The 21,972-nt window shown below is 37.9% G+C and overlaps 1 protein-coding gene and 1 non-coding gene across 4 annotated transcripts in view; one reads left to right on the top strand and one right to left on the bottom strand.

Moving 5' to 3' along the window:
* Positions 1–21,972, top strand: part of C13H9orf85 (chromosome 13 C9orf85 homolog) — a 78,343-nt gene that overhangs the window by 42,208 nt on the left and 14,163 nt on the right. The window contains exon 3 of one of the 3 annotated variants that reach the window (XM_027615779.2): positions 8,825–8,914. The exons of the other annotated variants lie outside the window; for them this stretch is intronic. Coding sequence (XP_027471580.1) covers positions 8,825–8,912 — 88 coding nt within the window. The 3' untranslated portion in view covers positions 8,913–8,914. The remainder of the gene's footprint in view (positions 1–8,824; positions 8,915–21,972) is intronic. 3 annotated transcript variants of the gene reach the window in all.
* On the bottom strand, positions 16,353–16,426 carry TRNAE-CUC. The gene has a single exon. It is a non-coding gene; the product is annotated as a tRNA-Glu (tRNA).

Below are 21,972 nucleotides of genomic sequence, written 5' to 3'. Positions count from 1 at the left end.
TGAGCCACCAGCTTGTTTTATGCCCTGCCACTTAATCAGAGGTCAGGCTAGTCTGTAGTAGGATCCCAGTCATTTTGGCTTATGTCTTTGGATCTCAAGGGGAGTCCCTGCTAATCCCTTTGTGCAGGGCTGCTATGGTGCCACCATCTCCTGGACCCCTACATGGTCTAATTTAATCGTTATTAGACTTAAAGGTTACTTATATATGTAAGAATTGTGGATCAGAATGAGTCTAAATCTTTTTGTATAAAACTTCATTTTTCAAGGGCCCTGGTGTTGACTTTTGAAAAAGAAACCCAAAGATAAATAAAAGCATTCATTACTATGCTTGGTCAGTCCCAAGTCATTCAGGAATCCTATAAATAACCTTTAGCGTGGAGCTGAATTATTGGAAAAGCGAGAGATCTTATACATATTAAATGATTTGTGTAGCTCTTAAAGAAGAAAGGAGTCCTGACATTTTCTACTTAAAATTCACTTATTGACATTATTTTCCAGCTAGACTGGAAATGCAGATAGTTAAGAGATTATCTCCTTCCTCAAGCAATGCAAGACAAAAAATAAAGGAGGCTTCCCCCCCTTTTTTCTGGGCTCCAACAGATTACATATTTTAGCCAAGATCAGAAAGTAAAGCAGATGGAGTTAAGATTCAAATGCAAATTGATCCCATTCCAAAGCTATGTTTTCCTGTCCTCCTACAGTGATTTCTCACTATTGTAGTATTCATTCAAAATGTCTTTTTCTTCCATTTATGAGACTAATGGTATATTAATTTTTATAGTCACCCATCTTGTTTATGAAAGTTATCCACCTTGAGTACCATATATATAGCCCCACTAATCAATCAGTCAATCAATCAATCATCAATCAAAGTAAGCTCTATGCCCAACGTGGGGCTTGAATTTAGGACCCTGGGAACAAGAGTTGCATGATCTACCAACTGAACCAGCCAGGCACCCCATTTTTTTTTTAATACACATGTCCAGACAAATAGATTTTACGTGCAGGCATTGAAATGCCTAAGCTAGTACCTAGAAACTTCTTATACATTGTATTTCAAGTAACCAAGCAACCTTTTTCAACTATGAATTTATAAGTGTTATAGGCAAATACCCGTATTTGTGTTAGGATCTCTAGCCTGCTTCTTTTCTCTTCCTACTCATAAAAAAGAATTTACCAAGAACATAGTGTTAGCTTATGTTTAACATCACCATAGTAGTAGAAGAGAAAGGAGAAGCTGGTATAAAACAGCAACAGACCACAAACAAATTGGGGTCTGAGCTAAGAAGTGGGCCTATACATCCTCTGCATTAGCAGTTCTCAACTGGGAGGGGAGGATTTTGCCCCCCAGGGAATATTTGGCAGTGTCTGGAGACAGTTTTGATGGTCTTGATTGGAGAATTTGGGAGGGATGCTACTGGCATATAGTGGGTAAAGGCCAGGTGTTGCAAAACATCCTACAGTGCACAGGACGGCCCTCACATCAAAGACCTATCCAGCCTAACTTGTTGGTAGTGTCTTGGTTGAGAATCCTTGCTGTATGCAAAATATATGGATACTCACAGGGCCAAGCAAGCGCCACTGAAACTTAACATATATCTTAGTCCAGTGGTTTTCAATCTTTTCAGCTGCAGAATTCTTTTTTTTTTTTTTTTTAGTAAGCTCTATGCCCAAAGTGGTGTGTTGGAACTCACCACCTGGAGATCAGGAGTTACAGCCTCTACAGAATGAGCCAGCCACGCGCCCCTCAGCTATAGAATTCTTGAATAAAACAAAAGCTTACCCAGGGATCCACTGAATACAATAGGCCCAAACAGAACTGCCCTGGTTGGGGAGAAGGGAGCATAGACCTTAAATGCTACAAGAAGAATGTTGATTAAAAGTAGATTTCATCGGGGCTCCGTTGGTGGTTGGTGGAGCACACAACTCTTGATCTTGGGGTTGTGAGTTTGAGCCCCATGTTGGATGTAGAGATTACTTAAAAATATAATCTTTTAAAAGTAGATTTCATTCTAAAAAATATTTTAAGTGAGGAAGGCAAGAACTGGTGTCACATGCCTTACAGTCAGCATTGCTCTACGGATGTCTGGCCTAACAGTTTCAGGACATGTAGTTGCTTAATGCCTAAAACACTGTTTGCTTTTATTTTATTTTATTTTATTTTATTTTATTTTATTTTATTTTATTTATTTATTTATTTATTTATTTAAAGATTTTATTTATTTATTTGACAGAGAGAGACACAGCGAGAGAGGGAACACAAGCAGGAGGAGTGGGAGAGGGAGAAGCAGGCTTCCTGCTGAGCAGGGAGCCCGATGTGGGACTCCATCCCAGGACTCTGGGATCATGACCTCAGCCAAAGGCAGATGCTTAACAACTGAGCCACCCAGGCGCCCCCACTGTTTGCTTTTAAATGGAAATCACTACCCCGGTTCTCATATGTAGATATTTAGCACTTCCTAACTGATAATTTTAAAAATTTATTGCCCCACAGAAGCCCTTCTCTCTTCATACTTCATTGTATTAAATAAATAAACTCTCTTCTATCTCACCTCAACTCAGATTCGTTCCTTGGTCCAGCGTTTGAATAAACTAGTATTTTGAAAAAGGCTTATTTCATATAAATGTTTCAAGGGCTCCTATCAGGAAGAGTTGGGTCCCCAGCAGCAGGAGGCTAAGTGGAATTTTGTTCCTGGGAAGTTTGCTTTTGTATGTCTGCTATAGTGTGTGAGAGAGTGGGAGTGGGGATGAGGTTCTCTAAACTGTGGGAGAAAACAAAAAGATTTATTTGGGAGAAACTGAGCTAGAGAAGGTTGAGATGCTCCTAAGCAGGCCCTGCCACCCTATCTAGCTTGCCTCGCTCACCATATGCTTGCCCCTTCTTTACTACAGAACTTTGTTCTAAGCGAATTAGCCAAACTAAGACCCTCAAGATAATTTTTTTTTTTTTTAGAGATTTTATTTATTTATTTGACAGAGAGAGAGACAGCGAGAGAGAGAACACAAGCAGGGGGAGTGGGAGAGGGAGAAGCAGGCTTCCCACGGAGCCGGGAGCCCGATGCGGGGCTCGATTCCACGACCCTGGATCATGACCTGAGCTGAAGGCAGACGCTTAACAACTGAGCCACCCAGGTGCCCCAAGATAATCTTTTATATAGCCACCCTGTCTTTTTAAAATTATCTTTCCATCTATTTTTTTGGGGGAGGTAAAACAAATAACATAAAATTTACCATTTTAACCAATTTTAAGTGTACTGTTCAGTAGTGTTATGTATATTCACATTGTTGTGCAACAGATCTCTACAACTTTGTCATCTTGCAAGTTTGAACTCTATACCTATTAAGCAGGAACTCCCCTTTCCCTGCTCCATTAGCTCTTGGTAGCTACCATTCTACTTTCCATTGCTATGAATTTGGCTACTTTATTTTTTATTTTTTTTAAGTAGGCTCCATGCTGGGCTCCCAACGCCGGGCTTGAACTCATGACCCTGAGATCAAGACCTGAGCTGAGAGGAGGAGCTGACTGACTGAACCACTCGGGCATCCCTGAACTTTACTACTTTAAATACCTCATATAAATGGAATCATAACAGTATTTGTCCTTTTGTGACTGGCTCATTTCACTTAGTGTAATGTTCTCAAGGCTCAGTGTTGTTATAGCATGTGACAGAGTTTCCTTCCCTTTTAAGGTTGAGTAATATTCCATTGAATATGTATACACACAGACATATACACTGCATTTTGGTTTTCACTCATCTGTTGACGGACACTTAGGTTGCTTCTACCTCTTGGCTATTGTGAATACTGCTTTGAGCAGTGTGCAAATATTTCTTCAAGACTCTGCTTTCAATTTTTTGGCATATGTACCCAGAAGTGGGATTGCTGGATCATGGTAGTTCTGTTTTTAATTATTTTAGGAATCTTCATAGCTTTTTTAATAGTTGATGGCACCATTTTACAATCGTACCAACAGTACACAGGGGTTCCACTTTCTCAATATCTTTGCAAACATTGTTTGCAGTTATTTTATTTTTAAATATTTATGATATTTTAATAATGTTGAGAATCACCAAGAAAATAAAACATAGCAATTATATCTTCTTTTTTTTTTAAAAAATTTTATTTATTTGAGAGAGAGCGAGAGCACAAATGAGGTGAGGGGCAGCAGGAGAAGCAGACTCCCTGCTGAGCAGGGAGCCAGATATGAGGCTCAATCCCAGGACTCCAGGATTGTGACCTGAGCCAAAGGTAGACGCTTAACCAACTGAACCACCCAGGCGTCCCTGAAGTCAGACTTTTAACCAACTGAGCAACCCAGGTGCCCAGCAATTATAGTTTCAAAAACATTTCAAATAACTTTTGCTATCAACAAAAAATAGTAAAACCATTATCCAAAATAACTATTTCATTAGTAATTTAACTATTTCTTTTAAAATGGAAATTAAGTTTAACATTACATTAATAATTAATTGAATATTAGGTATTATAAATCACAAATAAGCTAGTTCTAAGTAGAACTATTATTATACCCCATCAGTAAAGACATTAATAAACTCTAAGCTAAAATAAGTACTAATACTTTTTTTAATACTCTTTTCAAAGATTTTATTTATTTATTTATAAGTACTAATACTCTTTTTAAAGATTTTATTTATTTATTTGAGATGGAGAGAGAGTGAGTCAGAAAGAGAGAGCACAAGAGGGGTAGGGGGAGGGCAGAGGGAGAGGGAGAAGCAGGCTCTCCACTGAGCAGGGAGCCTGACTTGGGGCTTGATCCCAGTACCTGATCTGAGGACCTTGGGATCATGACCTGAGCTGGAGGCAGCTGCTTAACCAACTGAGCCACCCAGGGCATGTGCCCCAGTACTAATACTCTAAAAAGTCATGAAACCAGTTAGCACAAATGAAAAATCAAAAAGTGACATCATAATCCATTTTTCCTACTTTAAGTTACTGAAAAACACTATACAAATTAAAGGGATAGTTTGTTAATGAATTTTACCTTAAAGATATCCTTATTTTAACTTATCTTTACTTTTACCTTTCACTAAATGATTATTTTTCTTTTATATTTGTCAGGGGTGGAAAGTATCTGTCACATAGGATTTGCCACATAGAATTTGAATTTGATGTGGCAAATTCAAATTCTATGTTTGCGGTTATTTCAGATAGCATCTTCATCATATAAGACACTGTGCTATATGTTATAGAAGGTACCATCATAATCCATTTTTCCTACTTTAAGTTACTGAAAAACACTTCACAAATTAAAGGGATAGTTTGTTAATGAATTTTACCTTAAAGATATCCTTATTTTAATTTATCTTTACTTTTACCTTTCACTAAATGATTATTTTTCTTTTATATTTGTCAGGGGTGGAAAGTATCTGTCACATAGGATTTGCCACATAGAATTTGAATTTGATGTGGCAAATTCAAATTCTATGTTTGCGGTTATTTCAGATTAGCATCTTCATCATATAAGACACTGTGCTATGTGTTATAGAAGGTACTCCAACACCAAGGAGTTTACAATCTGTTAGGAGACATAAGCCCACAAATAATTCTTGGGCAGACTCTGAGAAGTGCCAGGTATAAGTAAAAGATGAAAGAGACCCATAGAGTACAAGGTGACACTGCAGAGGACTAATAAAATGAAAACAGGAGAGAGAGATCTAGAAAAGATATAAACTAAAGGTGAAAGAGTGCTGTAAACAATGTTTGCAGGATACCCTGTGGGGCAGTCAGTCACCAGGGAATGAAGGGAAAATGAACAAGAATCCCGTGTTCCCTTTGACAGATAATGTGGATGATCTCGGGGTGTCTCTATATGTATTGTCTTTGGGTTCCACAGATTGTCATTTGTTCCAGGGTGCCTGGCAGCCTCGGTGGGTATAGTATGTGACTTGATCTCAGGGTTGTGAGTTGGAGCCCCATGTTGGGCATAGAGATTACTAAAAACAAACAAGTAAACAAAAAAAACCCAAAACAAAACAAAAGTAAGGGTGCCTGGCTGGCTCAGTTGATAGAGCATACAACTCTAATTTCAGGGTTTAAGCCCCACCTTGGGGTAGAGTTTACTTAAAAAAATAAAAATAAACATTTTTTAAAAAGTAAACATTTTTATATACTACAATGTTATTAATGCCTCCATGTTATCAGTGTCTGACAATAAACTATATAGTTTGGCCTCCTTCGTTATATTCTTCAGGCCCAGCATTTCTTATAATAGGTTGAGACTCTGATGGTTAATCAGTGATAGGAGAGTTGTGTAACCTCATTCCAGAAGTATTAAAATGTCCTAGAGTGGAGTTTTGCTCACAGGTTGCTCTTCATGTTGTATTGAAGTGTGTGGTGACCGTAAACCCTGGCTTTATTCTTGCCCAGAAACTTGGTCCTTATATTTAAATGTAAAAGTGGAAAGTTTTCATTACTGTCATCCGTTGTTCACCTGTGCATGAAACTTACTTTTTGACATTAATATTGATTGATACAGCAAGCTTTGATTTAAAATTGCCTGCCCTAAAGTGCAATAATTTACATTTTCTTTTTTTTCTAAATTACTCTTGGTCAGAGGTGAATATTTTGTACTCTTTAAGAATTGTTCTAATCAAATCTGTGGTGAGAAGAGGTAGTACAATCTCTCCACTTACTTTTAAACACATCATTTAGGGACACAAGGAAGTGAATTGTAGCTTTTTGTACTCAAAATTCTTGGTCTTTAGAGATACTGTTTCCTTAAAAGCATTTTCTAAGTAGCATATGATATGATTTCTTAGTATGGTTTCACACTCTTTCTGTGTTAGCAGATTACTTAGAGTTATTGCAGAAGTGTGAGTTTATGGAACTCTGTCAATGTTGAGTTTCTATTATTTGTACACCAAGGGTGGAGTACCATAATTCATTGTTTACGAAAGCACCTAGTCATTGCATATTACGAGTATTACAAGTGGAGCTGAATTATGATAAAGGTTAAAGTGTAATAATTGAACCAGGAAATGAAGACTTGATAGCGAAGTTGTGGCAGAGTAAAATAAGCCTTTTACTTGTAGCAAGTACTAGAAATATAAGATCAGTTCTTTTTCCCTTGGTATTTATTGTCTAGATCAGTAGTTCTGAAACCTTTTGTTTCAGGACCCCTTTGTAACTTTTTTTTTTTTTTAAGATTTTATTTATTTGACAGAGAGAGACACAGCGAGAGGGGGAACACAAGCAGGGGGAGTGGGAGAGGGAGAAGCAGGCTTCCTGCAGAGCAGGGAGCCTGATGTGGGGCTCGATCCCAGGACCCTGGGACCATGACCTGAGCTGAAGGCAGACGCTTAATGACTGAGCCACCCAGGCGCCGTGCCCCCTTTTAAAAGATTTTATTTATCCCCTTTGTAACTCTTAAAAATTACTGAGCACCTGAGAAAGCTTTGCTTATATGGGTTTATATGGGTTATATCTATTGATATTTATTGTATTAGATATGAAAACTCAGACATTTTTAAAATAATTATTTAATAAATAATATAAGCAACATATGCCCATTAAGTGTTAATAACTTTTTGTGAAAAATAACTTGAAACAAAAATACTAGTGAGACAAGTGCCATTGTTAAACATTTTTACAAATTTCTTTAGTGTCTGGCTAGTAGAAGAAAAAGGGAAGAATAAATTTTGAAAGGAGTAAAAGTAAATTTTAATAGCTTTTCCCAGGTAATTATAGAAATGCTATCAAGAGTTGCATGCTCCAATGAGCCAGACTGGTGGCCCATACCCATGCATGATTTTGTAACATACATTTGCTCCTTTGGAAAATACTAGTTCACTGAGTTACTGATCTTCTAAATGTTGATATGTTTTATTATACAATATAAAAGTATGTTAATATCACAATGTCGTTAGAAAGTCTGTGAGTTTTTCTTTTTCTTTTTTAACTGAATTTTTGGAGGTGACAAGTACAGTGATTACTAGTATAATTTGGTGCCCCTGTCTTTGTTCATGCTAAGATGCCAGCACTGTTAGTACTCATTATGAAGAATGAGACTCAAAGAAAGTGACTTTCAAAGATTATGTGATAAGAGCATGTCACAGCTGCTCTAGAACCTGGGTCTCCTGTGTCAGTGCTATTTTCAAAATAATATTTGCTGGTATTTACAGTGGTCCATTGAAAACTTCAAGTTTTGTCCTGACTTTCACCCTTAAATATGTAGTGAGCATATTTTAGCTTTTCATTAGTTTTCCTTCCTATTTTGTTTTTCATTATAAAAAAGTAAATATGGTATCATTTCTTAAAAAGTGTACTACTGTCTCCTTTGTCAGTAAACATGGTTAATAGGAGTGACCTGTGTTTTTATTTGGCCATGGTTTCCACTGAAATGATTAGTTTTGGTTTATGCATGGTCACGATTGTTTGTTTCTGGGAATTATATTTCATGGAGAAGTAAAAAGAAGGCAAAACCATCATTATTTTAACATCTCTGAAGTTCATTGAGTGTTGGACTTAAAATATTCAAAATATAGCCATTTTCAAGGGAAAATGGGTAAAATTTATATTTAGGTGAATTTAAAGTTTTTCTTTATTGTGTATTTTATAAGAAAAAAACCACTCGAGTGATTAAGTAATTTTTAGCCACTCTAAAAGGTGTTTCAAGATATTTTACAAATTTTATGACAACTTGGAAGGTGTGTCTCTTAGCAGTAAAATAATATCTATTTTTTAACAATTTTTTTAAATTTCTAAACAATTCAATTCTTAGGATCAAGATTCTTTGAGTCTTGAGGTGAACAAAAAAAATGCAGAAATTCAATTACTTTCAGACCTTGTTTCATTCTACCCCCAGTGAAGCCATAAAGCCTGAATTAAGAGATTTGAAAGAGAAGGCACACAAAGGTCTTACTTATCTGCAAGGGAAACTGGAAGCTTGTTAAGTGTAAGTGTATAAATTTATGTTACATTTTCACAAACATATTTCACGTTTATAAAAAGGAAATATTTTTAAAGTGTGTCTCCTTAGAAGATAGGTATATTTATATTCACAGAGCTGCTAGCCTAATAAAACCTGGCTGTTTTTCAGAGTGAGTTTAAATTTGAAAAGAGTATAATTGATTTCAGCAATAGAATTCCTTCTCTTTGAATTGGCCATTATTGTCTCAACCAGCAATAGGAACACTGGGAACCCCCCAAATTTAGGCAGTAATACTTTGATCTGGTCAGGAGTCTCAAGTGGTAATGTGCATAAGAATTTCTTGAAGACTTTAACAGATTCTTGGGACCCATCCCCAAGATTATGAGTATGTAAATAATGACTGTAGCCCAGATATCTGCATTTTAATAAGCTATGCAGGTGTTGGAGTCAGTGTTAAGAGTCACTGTTTTGGGGACTCAGTGGGCTAGAGAATGTAGACTCTGGGATCTTTTAACTTCAGATTCCAAAACAGGATATCCCATTTTTAAGCCTATTTTACATGTAAATTTTAACATTAACAGTTCTGTAAATACAGTTTTATCCCTGAATTAGCAATTTGAATTCTTAAGGATTGGTTTACCCCAGGACTCCCTGGTATGAAACAAATTCACAGAAATGAAAACATTCTAATTTCCTTGAAGCCTTTGATGAACCTAACAAAGACAGACTTTCTTTAAAATTATTTTAAAACTTTTAAAAATTTGAAACCAAAAGATAAACCTGAAGCTTCTCCTAATCCATATGGATTGTTAGAACTTTATCTGTTTATGTTCTAATGGTATACATTTTTTAAAATCTGTTTTTACTGCAGAGTAATTAAGTAAAGCTTTTTAGAAATCCAAAATATAAACATACCAAATAATTTAATAATAAATTTTTAAGAATTATTTTCACTTAGATTGTATATCAGAGAGGTTTTTTTGAGTTATTTATTTTTTTTTTAATTCTAACTTAGATTTTTGTCAGGTCTCTTGAAGATATGATTTATATGTGGTAAAATTCATCCTTTTTAGTGTACAATATTAAAAAACAAAATTCAACTGAGTAAATTTTAATGATATTATTAGCTTTATTCATTCATTCATGATGATGCCCATGCTGTCTAGCAGACAGAAAGGAGCTCCAAGGAGGTATGCGAAATGAAAGACACTTATAGGGAGAAGGGAGTGGGAACAAGGAAATGATACTAGACAGAAAAGCTGGTTGGTTACTGCAGGCAGCTTTCCTCTAGGGGCTGACAGGACTCTCTTAGGCAGATCACATAACTGATTAGGAGATGCCTGATTGACTCGTGTAGGATTCCATTTCTGGCAGAGAAATGGTTTGGTGACTTGGGGCTTAGCATAAGTAACTCCATTGTGGGCCTGCCTTCATGTTTTTAACAACAGTTTTGTAAGTTTTGAGAAATGAATACAGTTGTGAGACTAATACCACAATTAAGATATAGGACAGTTCTGTTACCCCAGAACTTTGTAGTGACTCCACCTGTTGCGGGGCATCGAATGCAATGGCCAAGTAAGAATTCTTGCGACGTTGTATGGTGCAACTTAATAGGTTTATTTAAGTAGCATGGGGATAGAATCTGTGGGCAGAAAGAACTGCACTTTTGCTGTATGAAGCTGGTGGTAATACACGTAGTGCTCAGGAGGGAGGGGATGTGCAGGGAATATTAGATCACAAATGTCGTCTTTGAATTTCTACTTGTAAAACTACTTTTGCAAGATTTCTGCTTTCAGTTCTTTAAAAAAAGAAGTGTGATAAGAAGGCCCTTTAAGGTAGACCATAGTCCACCTCCCAACCAAAAATGTAACCAATCATTGATAAAACTAGGAGTCAGACATTGCCTTCATTTGCATGTGTGTGTGCTAAAACTTTGGATACTTAGCCGAGTCATCTGGGATGTATATACAACATTTAGTCTCAATATTAGCATAATAACTTCCTCTTTGACTTGTAGTCAGGATATCAAGGGCCATTAAGTTTTGGAGGGCCACTTTTCTAATTTATGGGTGACTTTGTGTTGTGTTTGGTTAAAGGTGGCTGCTGTATGCTTGGCTAAACCTCTGTTTGTAATTTTTACATCGATAGAGGTGGCTCCCAGAACAAATATGACTAAGGGATAAAACCAAGAAGAAGCCTTCCTTGCCTCATGTCTGGCCTTAACAGTATCCTAATTATGAGGAATTGCTGGCAAGTGGGAGATGACTTGTCCTGGGAGAGAAGGGCTTCCCCCCAGTGTATTCTCCAATCCAGTTATAAGGAAGGTGGGGCCATCCATTATCTGCACAAGTTCATAGTTAACCCCAAGGAGTGGGGTATGCTCTCACTTTTAAGGAGCAATTTTGTTATCCTAGCCACATAGAATTGATCAAGGTGATAGCTGAGTTATACAATTGTTGGAGAGTCCATCCCATTGTCCAGCTGTTTAATCATATGCCCTGGGGTCCCTTTTATTATCCCCATAGAGTAACATGCAGGAAGATTGTCTATATATGAGCTTTTATGGCATTTTCTCTGAAGTATAGTTCAAGTTGTCTAGCTTAGGCAAACAATCAAATGTTTATTTTTTGATTTTTTTAAAGATTTATTTATTTATTTTAGAGAGAGAGAGAACATGGGGGTAGGTAGAAGGAGCAGAGGGAGAGGGGGAGAAAGAGAAGCAGACTCCCCGCTGAATGGTGAACTCGAGGCAGCCCTCAATCTCAGGACCTGAGCTGAAATCAAGAGTTTGACACTCAACTGGCTGAGCCACCCAGATCCCCCAAACAACAAACATTTAAGGACAATTAATCAAAACTAGAATCTCTGGATATCATAAGGATGCATTATTGAAACATAAATTTTCTCTCTAAATTTACCCTTATTTCCAGAGATAGCCAAATCAAGACTAATTCATTTGTCAAGCAAATCCGTTTTTTTTTTTTTTTTTAAAGATTTTATTTATTTATTTGACAGAGAGAGACACAGAGAGGGAACACAAGCAGAGGGAGTGGGAGAGGGGGAAGAAGCAGGCTTCCCTCTGAGCAGGGAGCCCGATGCGGGGCTTGATCCCAGGACCCCCAGGGATCATGACCTGAGCGGAAGGCAGATGCTTAACGACTGAGCAACCCAGGTGCCCCAAAATTCATTCAACTTTTAAAATTCATTCATTTCAACCTTAGTCCTGACCACACATAAAATTCTTTTCCAAAGATTTCTCTTCACAAACCTTCTACAGCTTTCCTTTTCTTCCTTTTTTTCTTACTTTCTTCCTTTTTCCTTCCTTCCTTCCTTTTTCTTTCTTTTTTTCTCCTTCCTTCCTTCCTTCCTTCCTTCCTTCCTTCCTTCCTTCCTTCCTTCCTTCCTTCCTTCCTCCCCTTCTTTCTTCCAAAGATTTTATTTATTTGTTTGACAGAGAGGGAGAGCACAAGCAGGGGGAGCAGCAGAAGGAGAGGGAGAAGCAGACTCCCCACTGAGCAGGGAGCTTGAAGCGGGGCTCGATCCCAGGATCCTGGGATCATGACCTGAGCTGAAGGCAGACGCTTAAGTGGCTGAGCCACCCAGGGGTGCTGATCCTGGCTTTTGTTAAGAAGGGGTAGCTATTTTATTTCGTATTAAATGTCATATATCTAATCTAGAAGTACTTTCAATCTGAGAGCTGGACCAAGAGCACCAAACAGCCCATTGGTCGGGACAAATGAGAGACATGAAAAAAACAAAAGTATGGAACTCATCTGGTTTGGGCAACTTTCTTTTTTTTTTCTTTTAAAGATTTTTATTTATTTGACAGAGACACAGTGAGAGAGGGAACACAAGCAGAGGGAGTGGGAGAGGGAGAAGCAGGCTTCCCGCTGAGCAGGGAGCCCAATGCCGGGCTCGATCCCAGGACCCTGGGGTCATGACCTGAGCCGAAGGTAGACTCTCAACGACTGAGCCACCCAGGCACCCCCTGGGCAACTTTCTTATGAGCTTTATCCGTGATCCAGTTCCAAGAGAGTGGCCCCCATTGCATGAGGACTCTAACTGGGTTATTTATTTATTTTAAAGAGAGAGAGAACATGGGGGTGGGTAGAAGTTCTGACTGGTCCCTTTTGGGAAGCACAGTGTCAGATGTATCTTGGATTTTATGCTCACCGAAGGATCACCGCAGGTTATTTAGGAAGAGACCTTACATGGGAGTTCTGAGATTGGCGGCTGTCCTAATGACACGTATGGCCATCCCATGCCCAAGAAGAATACAAGTTTTAATAGAATAGGTAAAACAGTGAGAGCCTGATTCCTGAGCCCAGCGATGTTAGGGTCAAGGTACTACTATCCAGCTGGGTGGCAGGAGTTTGTCCTTCCCTATAGTATAGCCATAGGCAAGAGGTTCTTTCCTGAGCACTCTGACAAGACATATTCTGAAGGGTTGTACTATTCAGGACATTTCCGGAGAAGAACAAGTAAGAAGTAGACACTGGGGGAATAAGAGACTTACCAAATCACACTGAGGTTCCTGGATTCACTCCATAATCCCTGTCCGGGGCCACCAAAAATGTTGCGTCATCGTTGAGCACAACGACCAAGAAAGAATTTTTGAGACGTTATATGGTGCAATTTAGTAAATTTAAGCATTACGGAGACAGGACCTGTGAGCAGAAAGAACTGCACTTCTGTTGTATGAAGGTGCTGGTTACACACTTAGTGCTCTAAGGGGAGGGGACATGCAGAGAATGTTACATCATAAATGTTTCTTTGAATTCCTGCTGGTAAAACTACTTTTGCAAGATTTCTCTGGTATTTATCATTCAGTTCAATATTAACTATCAGGGAGATATACAGGCAGTCATGAGACCCTTTAAGAATTTAGCAACTAGCTGTATTTGATCCTCATGGGAACTATGCTGTTATAGGTCAGCCTTCTGGGGTAAAGGTGAACATTTTTCTGCTTCTATCTTTCATCACACCCACACTCCCAGTCCCCAGGAAACACTGATCTATTTCCATTCCCTATACTTTTACTTTTTCCAGAATGTCATATATCTACAATCATATAGTATATAGTCTTTTGAGGCTGTCTTCTTTAACTTAACAGAGTAAGTAGATTGGAGATTCATCCATATTGTTGTGTGGATGAGTAGTTCAGTAAAGATGGACTACTGATTGTTCACTCACCAGTTGATGGACACTTAGGTTTCACTAGTTTTTGGTGATTATGAATTATGCTGCCATATATATTCATGTACAGGGTTTTATGTGAATAGGTCTTTATTTCTCTTGAGTAAATGTGTAGCACTGAGATTGTTGGGTTGTATGTTAGGGTTATGTTTATAAGAATATATCAAAACTGTTTTCCAAAATGGCTGTACCATTTGCATTCTTACTGGCAGTATGAGAGTTCCAGATGTTCTGCATCCTCATCAACACTTAGGATTTTTTGTTTTGTTTGTTTTGTCCTGTTTTATTTTACTTTATTATTTATTTATTTTTTATTTATTTTTTAAAGATTTTATTTATTTATTCATGAGAGACAGAGAGAGAGAGAGGCAGAGGGAGAAGCAGGCTTCCCGCAGAGCGGAGCCCGATGTGGGACTCGATCCCAGGACCTGGGATCATGACCTGAGCCGAAGGCAGACGCTTAACCATCTGAGCCACCCAGGCACCCCCAGTTTTTTATTTATTTTTAAAGATTTTACTTATTTGAGAGAGAGAGAGCACAAGCAGGAGGAGGGGCAGAGGCAGAGGGAGAGGGCAAAGTGGACTCCCCGCTCAGCACAGAGCCCAACATGGGGCTCAATCCCAGGACCCTGGGACCATAACATGAGCCAAAGTCAGATGCTTAACCAAGTGAGCCACCCAGGTGCCCCTATTGTGTCCTGTTTTAGCCCTAACTGAGTAGCTATATCTCATTGTGATTTTAATTTGCATTTGTTTGATGACCGGTGATGCTAAACGTCTTTTCATGTGCTCATTTTGTATCTCTGTTTCTTCTTTAATGAAGTCTTTTTTATATATTTTAGCTCATGGTTTTATTGAATTGTTTTGTTTACTTATTACTGGGTTTTGAAAGTTCTTTATATATTGTGGGTACAAATCTTTTATCGGATACCTGTTTCGCAAATATTTTCTGCCAACCTCTGACATTTTTTTTATTCTCTTAATAGTGACTTTTTTTTTTAAAGATTTTATTTATTTATTTGACAGAGAGAGAGACACAGTGAGAGAGGGAACACAAGCATGGGGAGTGGGAGAGGGAGAAGCAGGCTTCCTGCTGAGCAGAGAGCCCAATGCGGGGCTCGATCCCAGGACCCTGGGGTCATGACCTGAGCCGAAGGCAGACACTTAACCAACCGAGCCACCCAGGCTCCCCTTAATAGTGACTTTTGTTGGGGAGGAAGAATTTCCTTTGCCCTTCAAAGTCCTGCTAGCTGAACTAAGAATCAGATTGACATGAGACAGATTAACAGGAGAAAGTCAAATTTAATAGCATACACACAGGGAATCCACAGAGACATAGAAATTCCAAAGATAGGTAACATGATTTATGTGAGCTAAGGAGAGGGGTAGGGGTCTGAGGATGCAAAGGGGAGAAAGACCATTATCAGGAAGGTGAGAGGAGATGTTTGGAAAACAAAGGTTGCCCTTTTATGTAGGTAAATGTCTAGGTAAAGTGGCATCTCTATTAATAGCTGTCTTCCTGGTGTAAGCAAGCAATTGTGTGGGAAGTAAAGAGCTTTTCCTGAATCTGCTGGGTTTTGATTGCTTTTAACTCAGCATAATGTTCATGCCAAAGTCCCATCTTGGGGCAGCCTCTCCTTGTCCCCTATACTTTCAAAGTGGAATAATTTTTTATTTTGGTGAAGATCAGGATTTATCAGGAATTTTTGTTCTTGATTGTGTTGTTGTAGCTAAGAAATCTTTGCCTGGCCTAGGGTGTTTTCTTTTAGATGTATAATTCTTGGTTTTATATTTGGACTTATGATCCATTTCCTGTTAATTTTTTGGATATCCAGTTGTTCCAGCATCATTTGTTGAAAGGACATTTTTTTCTCCATTGAATTCCCTTTGTACTGTGCTGAAAATCAATTGATTATATACGTATGTATCTATTTCTGGAATCTGTTCTAATCCATTGATCTGTGTGTCTATCCTTTCACCAATACCACACTAACTTGATTACTGTAGCCTTATGGTAAGTCTTAAAATCCAATCATGAGTCTTCCAGCCTGGTTTTCTTCTTCAAAATTGTTTTGACTATTACAGCTTTTTTTGCTTTTTCTTAAAACTTTTAGAATCAGTTTGTCAATTTCTACAGAAAGACGTTGGTCATTGCTAGAACATAGATATAGTTTGTTTTTGTTTACTGACCATATATACTGTGACTTTAATAAACTCACTTTTTATTTATTTGTTTTTTAATTTTAGTTTTAAGTAATCTCTACTACACCCAATGTGGGGCTTGAACTCACAACCCTTGAGATTGAGAGTCACATGCTCTACCAACTGAGCCAGCCAGGTGCCCCTCACTTTTTATTTCTAATACTGTTTTTGTAAATTCATTGGGATTTTCTACATACACAATGATTTTTTTAAAAATAAAGACAGTTGTATTTCTTGCTTTCCAATCTGTATGCTATTGTATCTCTTTTTTGCCTTTATTGCACTCCCTAGGACCCCTAGTATGTTTTTGAAAAGGTACCATGAGGGCCCATATTGTTGCCCTGTTCCTGATCTTAAGGGGAAGGTATTCTTTCTTTCATCAATAAGTATGATATTAGCTGTAGTTTCTTTGTAGGTGCTTTTTTTTTTTTAAGATTTTTTATTTATTCATTTGAGAGAGACAGAGCAAGTGAGGGCACAAGCAGGGGAAGAGTCAGAGGGAGAGGGAGAAGCAGGCCTCCCATGGAGCAGGGAGCCTGATGCAGGACTCGATCCCAGGACCCCGGGATCATGACCTGAGCCGAAGGCAGATGCTTAACCAACAGAGCCACCCAGGTGCCCCTTCGTATGTGCTTTTTATCAGGTTGAGGAAGTTTCTTTATAGTTTGCCTAGAGTTTTTATTATGAATGGATGTTAAATTTTGTTAAATGCTTTTTCTGCATCTAATGAAATCAATATATGGTTTTTCTTCTTTAAAACATCAATTTGGTGAATTATATTCATGGATTTTAATTTTGAATCGGCTTTGGATGCCCTTGGATAAAACCTACTTGGTCATGATGTATATCCTTTTTATATATTGCTAAATTTCTTTTTTTTTTTTAAGATTTTATTTGTTTATTTGACAGAGATGCAGCGAGAGAGGAAACACAAGCAGGGGGAGTAGGAGAGGGAGAAGGAGGCTTCCCGCAGAGCAGGGAGCCTGATGCGGGGCTCGATCCCAGGACCCTGGGATCATGACCTGAGCTGAAGGCAGACGCTTAATGACTGAGCCACCCAGGCACCCCTATATTGCTAAATTTCATTTGCTAACATTTTGTCATAGATTTTTACATCTATGTTCATTAGAAATACCAGTCTGTAATTTTGTCTTTGTTTTGTCATGATACTAGGGTCTCATCAAATCAGTTGGGAACTGTTCTTCCCTATTTTGTTTTCTGTTTTCTGGAAGGGTTTGTGTAAAATTAGTATTATTCCTTTTTTTTTTTTTAATTAGTACTATTTTTTATTTGGTAGAATTCACTAGTGAAGCCATTTTGGTGCTAGAGTTTTCAACTCTGATTAATTTTTTCTTTAATGTGTAGAGGAGTTTTTAGATTATCTATTTCTTCTTTTTTTTAAGATTTTATTTATTTATTTGACAGAGAGAGACAGAGAGAGAGAGAATACAAGCAGGGCGAGTGGGAGAGGGAGAAGCAGGCTTCCTGTGGAGCAGGGAGCCCGATGTGGGGCTTGATCCCAGGACCCTGGGATCATGACCTGAGCCGAAGGCAGACGCTTAACGACTGAGCCACCCAGGCGCCCCTATGGATTTCTTCTTAAGCAAGTTTTGATAATATGCCTTTTCAGAAATGTGTCTATTTTTTTAATTTTTAATTATTTGAGAGAGAGGGCAAGCACGCACACAACCGGGGTAGGGGCAGAGGGAAAGGGAGAAGCAGAGTCCCCGCTGAGCAGGGAGGAGGACACAGGGCTTGATCCCAGGACTCATAGATCATGACCTGAGCTGAAGGCAGATGCTTAACCGACTGAGCCATCCAGGTGGCCCAGAAATGTGTCTATCTCAACAAAGTTGTTGAATTTATGGGCATAGAGTTGTTAGTAATATTCCTTTATTATTCTTTTAATATCTGTTAGATTTGTCTGGTGCTGTCCCTTCTTTCATTCTTGATAATTGGCAATTTGTTTCCTTTCTTTTTTTATCTTCATCAGTCTGCCTGTGTGTTTATGAATTATATTAATTTTTTAAAAGAGCCTGCTTTTGGTTTTATTGATTTTTCTCTATTTTTCTGTTTTCAATTTTATTTATTTATTTATTTAAGTAAACTCTACCCCCATTGTGGGGCTGAAACTCATGACCCCCAAGATCAAGAGTCGTATGCTCTACCAACTAAGCCAGCCAGGCACCCCTCAATTTCATTGATTTTGGTTTGTATTGATATTGCTCCCTTCGTTTTGTTTGCTTTGTGCTTAATTTACTCCTTTTTTCCCCCCGGCTTTGTTAAAGTAGAAGTTTAGATAGTTCTTCTTGTTTAATATAAATATTTAATTATATAAATTTCCCAGGAACATTTTTAGCTCTGTTCTATAAATTTTGATGATGTGTTTTCATTGTTGTTCAGTCAAAATATTTTTTTAAGTCTTTTCTTTCTTTTTAATTTTTTAAAAAATTCATTTATTTCAGAGAGAGAGTATGTGCATGTGTGCATGTGCACGCACACACACGCATTGTGGGGGGCCAGGGGTGGAGGGGCAGAGAGAGAGGGAGACAAGCAGATTCCCTGCTGAGCAGTGAGCTCAATGTGGGGCTTGATCCCAGGACCCTGGGATCTTGACCTGAGCCAAAATTGAGAGTTGGAGGCTCAACGTACTGAACCACCCAGGTGCCCCCAGTTAAAAATATTTCTAATTTCCCTTGTGATTTACTCTTTGACCTGTAGGTTATTTAGGAGTGTTTTGTTTATTTTCTAGGTATTAGGGCATTTTCCAAATATTTTCTGTTTTATTGATTTCTAATTAATTTCATTGTGGTAAAATAACAAATTTCAGGTTAAAAAAATTTTTTTTTATTTGTTGAGATTGGTTTTATGGCTCAGAATATGGTCTATCTTGGAGAATGCTCCATGTGTATTTGAAGAGAATATATTGCTCTTATTGGGTGGAGTGTTCTATAAATTTGATAGCCTTCTATCAACCAGGTATTCTGCTTTACTGATTTTTTTGAAGACTTGTTCCATCAGTTACAGAGAGAGAAGTGTTGAAGTCCCTAACTGTACTTGTGGATTTTTCTCTTTCTCTTTTTATCAATAGTTTTGCCTCATTTATTTTAACAGCCTGTTGTTAGGTGCATAAACATTTAGGATTATTGTATGTTTTTGGAAGATTGATCCCTTTATTGTCATATAATAACTTTTTATACCTGGAAATTTTCTTTGAAGTATATTTTGATAATAATATAGTGACTCCAGCTTTCTGTTGATTAGTGTTTGCGTGGTTTTTTTTCCTTGTCCTACCTTTTTTTTTTTTTTTTTTCTTTTCCTTGTCCTACTTTTAACTATCTATGTGTTTACGTTTAAAGTGGATTTCTGGTATCTTGTGTCTTTTGTTCCAGGTTTTTCTCATTTCTAACACTTCCGTTTGACTTTTTAAGAAACCTTTATGAAGATTTAATTCACACAGTGTACAGTTCATCCATTTGACATGTATAATTCAGTGGTTTTTAGTATATCATAGAGTTGTGTGACTGTCACAACAATCAATTTGACATTTTCATCATCTCAGAAAGAAACCCCATGCCCAATAGTAGTCAATCTCCATTTCCCCCTGAACAACCCTGCCCTTGCTTTCTGTCTTTATCGATTTGCCTATTTTGGACATTTCGCATAAACAGAATCATGTAACATGCAGTGTTTTGTGACTGGCTTCTTTCACTTAGCATAATTTTTTCAAGTATATTATAACACTTATCAGTACTTAATTCTTTTTTATTACTAAATACTCCATTGGAGAACTGTATTATTTTATTTATCCATTCATTACTTGATGGACATTTGGATTGTTCTACTCTTTTGGCTATTAACAAATAATGCTGCTGTCAACATTCATGGACAAGTTTTTGTATGCATATATGTTTTCAGTTCTTATGTACGTGTGTTTGTGTGTGTGTATGTAGAGAAAGAGAATTGGGGTTCCTGGGTTATATGATAACTCTATATCTAACCTTTTGAGGAACTGCCAAATTATTTTCAAAAGTGACCATGCTTTTTTTTTTTAAATATTAGACTTCTCTTCTTTTTTTTTAATTTTTAATTTCTTTAAAAGATTTTATTTATTTATTTGACAGAGAGAGACCAGCGAGAGAGGGAACACAAGCAGGGGGAGTGGGAGAGGGAGAAGCAGGCTCCCTGCGGAGCAGGGAGCCCAATGTGGGGCTAGATCCCAGGACCCCGGGATCATGACCTGAGCCGAAGGCAGACGCTTAATGACTGAGCCACCCAGGCACCCCAGTGACCATACTTTTTTATTACCACCAGCAATATGAAGGTTCCAGCTTCTCCACATTCTTTTTTTCTTTTTAAAGATTTTATTTTTTTGACAGAGAGAGACACAGCAAGAGAGGGAACACCAGCAGGGGGAGTGGGAGAGGGAGAAGCAGGCTTCCCGCCAAGGAGGGAGCCCAAAGCGGGGCTCAGTCCGAGGACCCTGGGATCATGACCTGAGCTGAAAGCAGATGCTTAACTGACTGAGCCACCCAGGTGCCCCCTTCTCCACATCTTACTGACACTTGTTATTATCCTTCTTTATGATAATATTCTAGTGCTATGAGGTGGATGTCATTGCAGTTTTGATTTGCATTTCCCTGATGTCTAGTGATGTTGAGCATCTTTTCATGTGCTTATTGTCCATTTATATATCTTTTTTTGGTAAAATGTCTATTCAAATCCTTTGCTTATTTTGGAGTTATTTGTGTTTTTATTATTGAGTTATGAGTTTTTTATGTAGGGGCGCCTGGGTGGCTCAGTTGGTTAAGCATCTGCCTTCGGCTCAGGTCATGATCTCAGGGTTCTGGGATCGAGCCCCAAGTTCGGCTCCCTGCTCAGCGAGAGCCTGCCTCTCCCTCTCCCAGCTTGTGCTCTCTCTTGCTATCTCTGTCACTGTCTCTCTCTCAAATAAACAAATAAAATCTTAAAAAGAAAAGGGTTCTTTGTGTATTCTAGATACAAATCTATTACTATATTTGCAAATATTTTCTGCCATTCAGCGAGGTTTTCTTTTTTTTCCCCTATATTAATAATGTCCTTTGATGTACACAAGTTTTAAATTTTTTAAAATTCGGGTATAATTGACCTATAACATTATGTTAATTATAGTTGTACAATATGATGATTTGATATTTGCATACATTGCAAAATGATCACCACAATAAGTCTAGTTAACATTAGTCACCATACATAGTTACAAAATTTGTTTTTTCTTGTGATGAGAATGTTTAAGATTTGCTCTCGGCAACTTTCTTTTTCTTTTTTTTTTAAAGATTTTATTTATTTATTTGAGAGAGAGAGAATGAGAGATAGCACGAGAGGGAAGAGGGTCAGAGGGAGAAGCAGACTTCCCGCTGAGCAGGGAGCCTGATGTGGGACTCGATCCTGGGACTCCAGGATCATGACCTGAGCCGAAGGCAGCCGCTTAACCAACTGAGCCACCCAGGTGCCCCCACTCTTTTGGCAACTTTCGAGTATGCAGTACAGTTAATATTAACTGGGGTTGTTATGCTGTACATTACTTCCCCATGACTTTATTTTATAACTGGAAGTTTGTACCTTTTGATTTCCTTCTTTTTTATGTCTGAATAATATTCCATTGTATATTTTACCACATTTTCTTCATTCATTCATTCCTCAGT

This window comes from Zalophus californianus, chromosome 13 (assembly GCF_009762305.2).
Source record: "Zalophus californianus isolate mZalCal1 chromosome 13, mZalCal1.pri.v2, whole genome shotgun sequence".
Taxonomy (NCBI): Eukaryota; Metazoa; Chordata; class Mammalia; order Carnivora; family Otariidae; genus Zalophus; species Zalophus californianus.
Note: the sequence above shows the minus strand (reverse complement) of the source record. Positions and strands in the feature narration are given on the sequence as shown.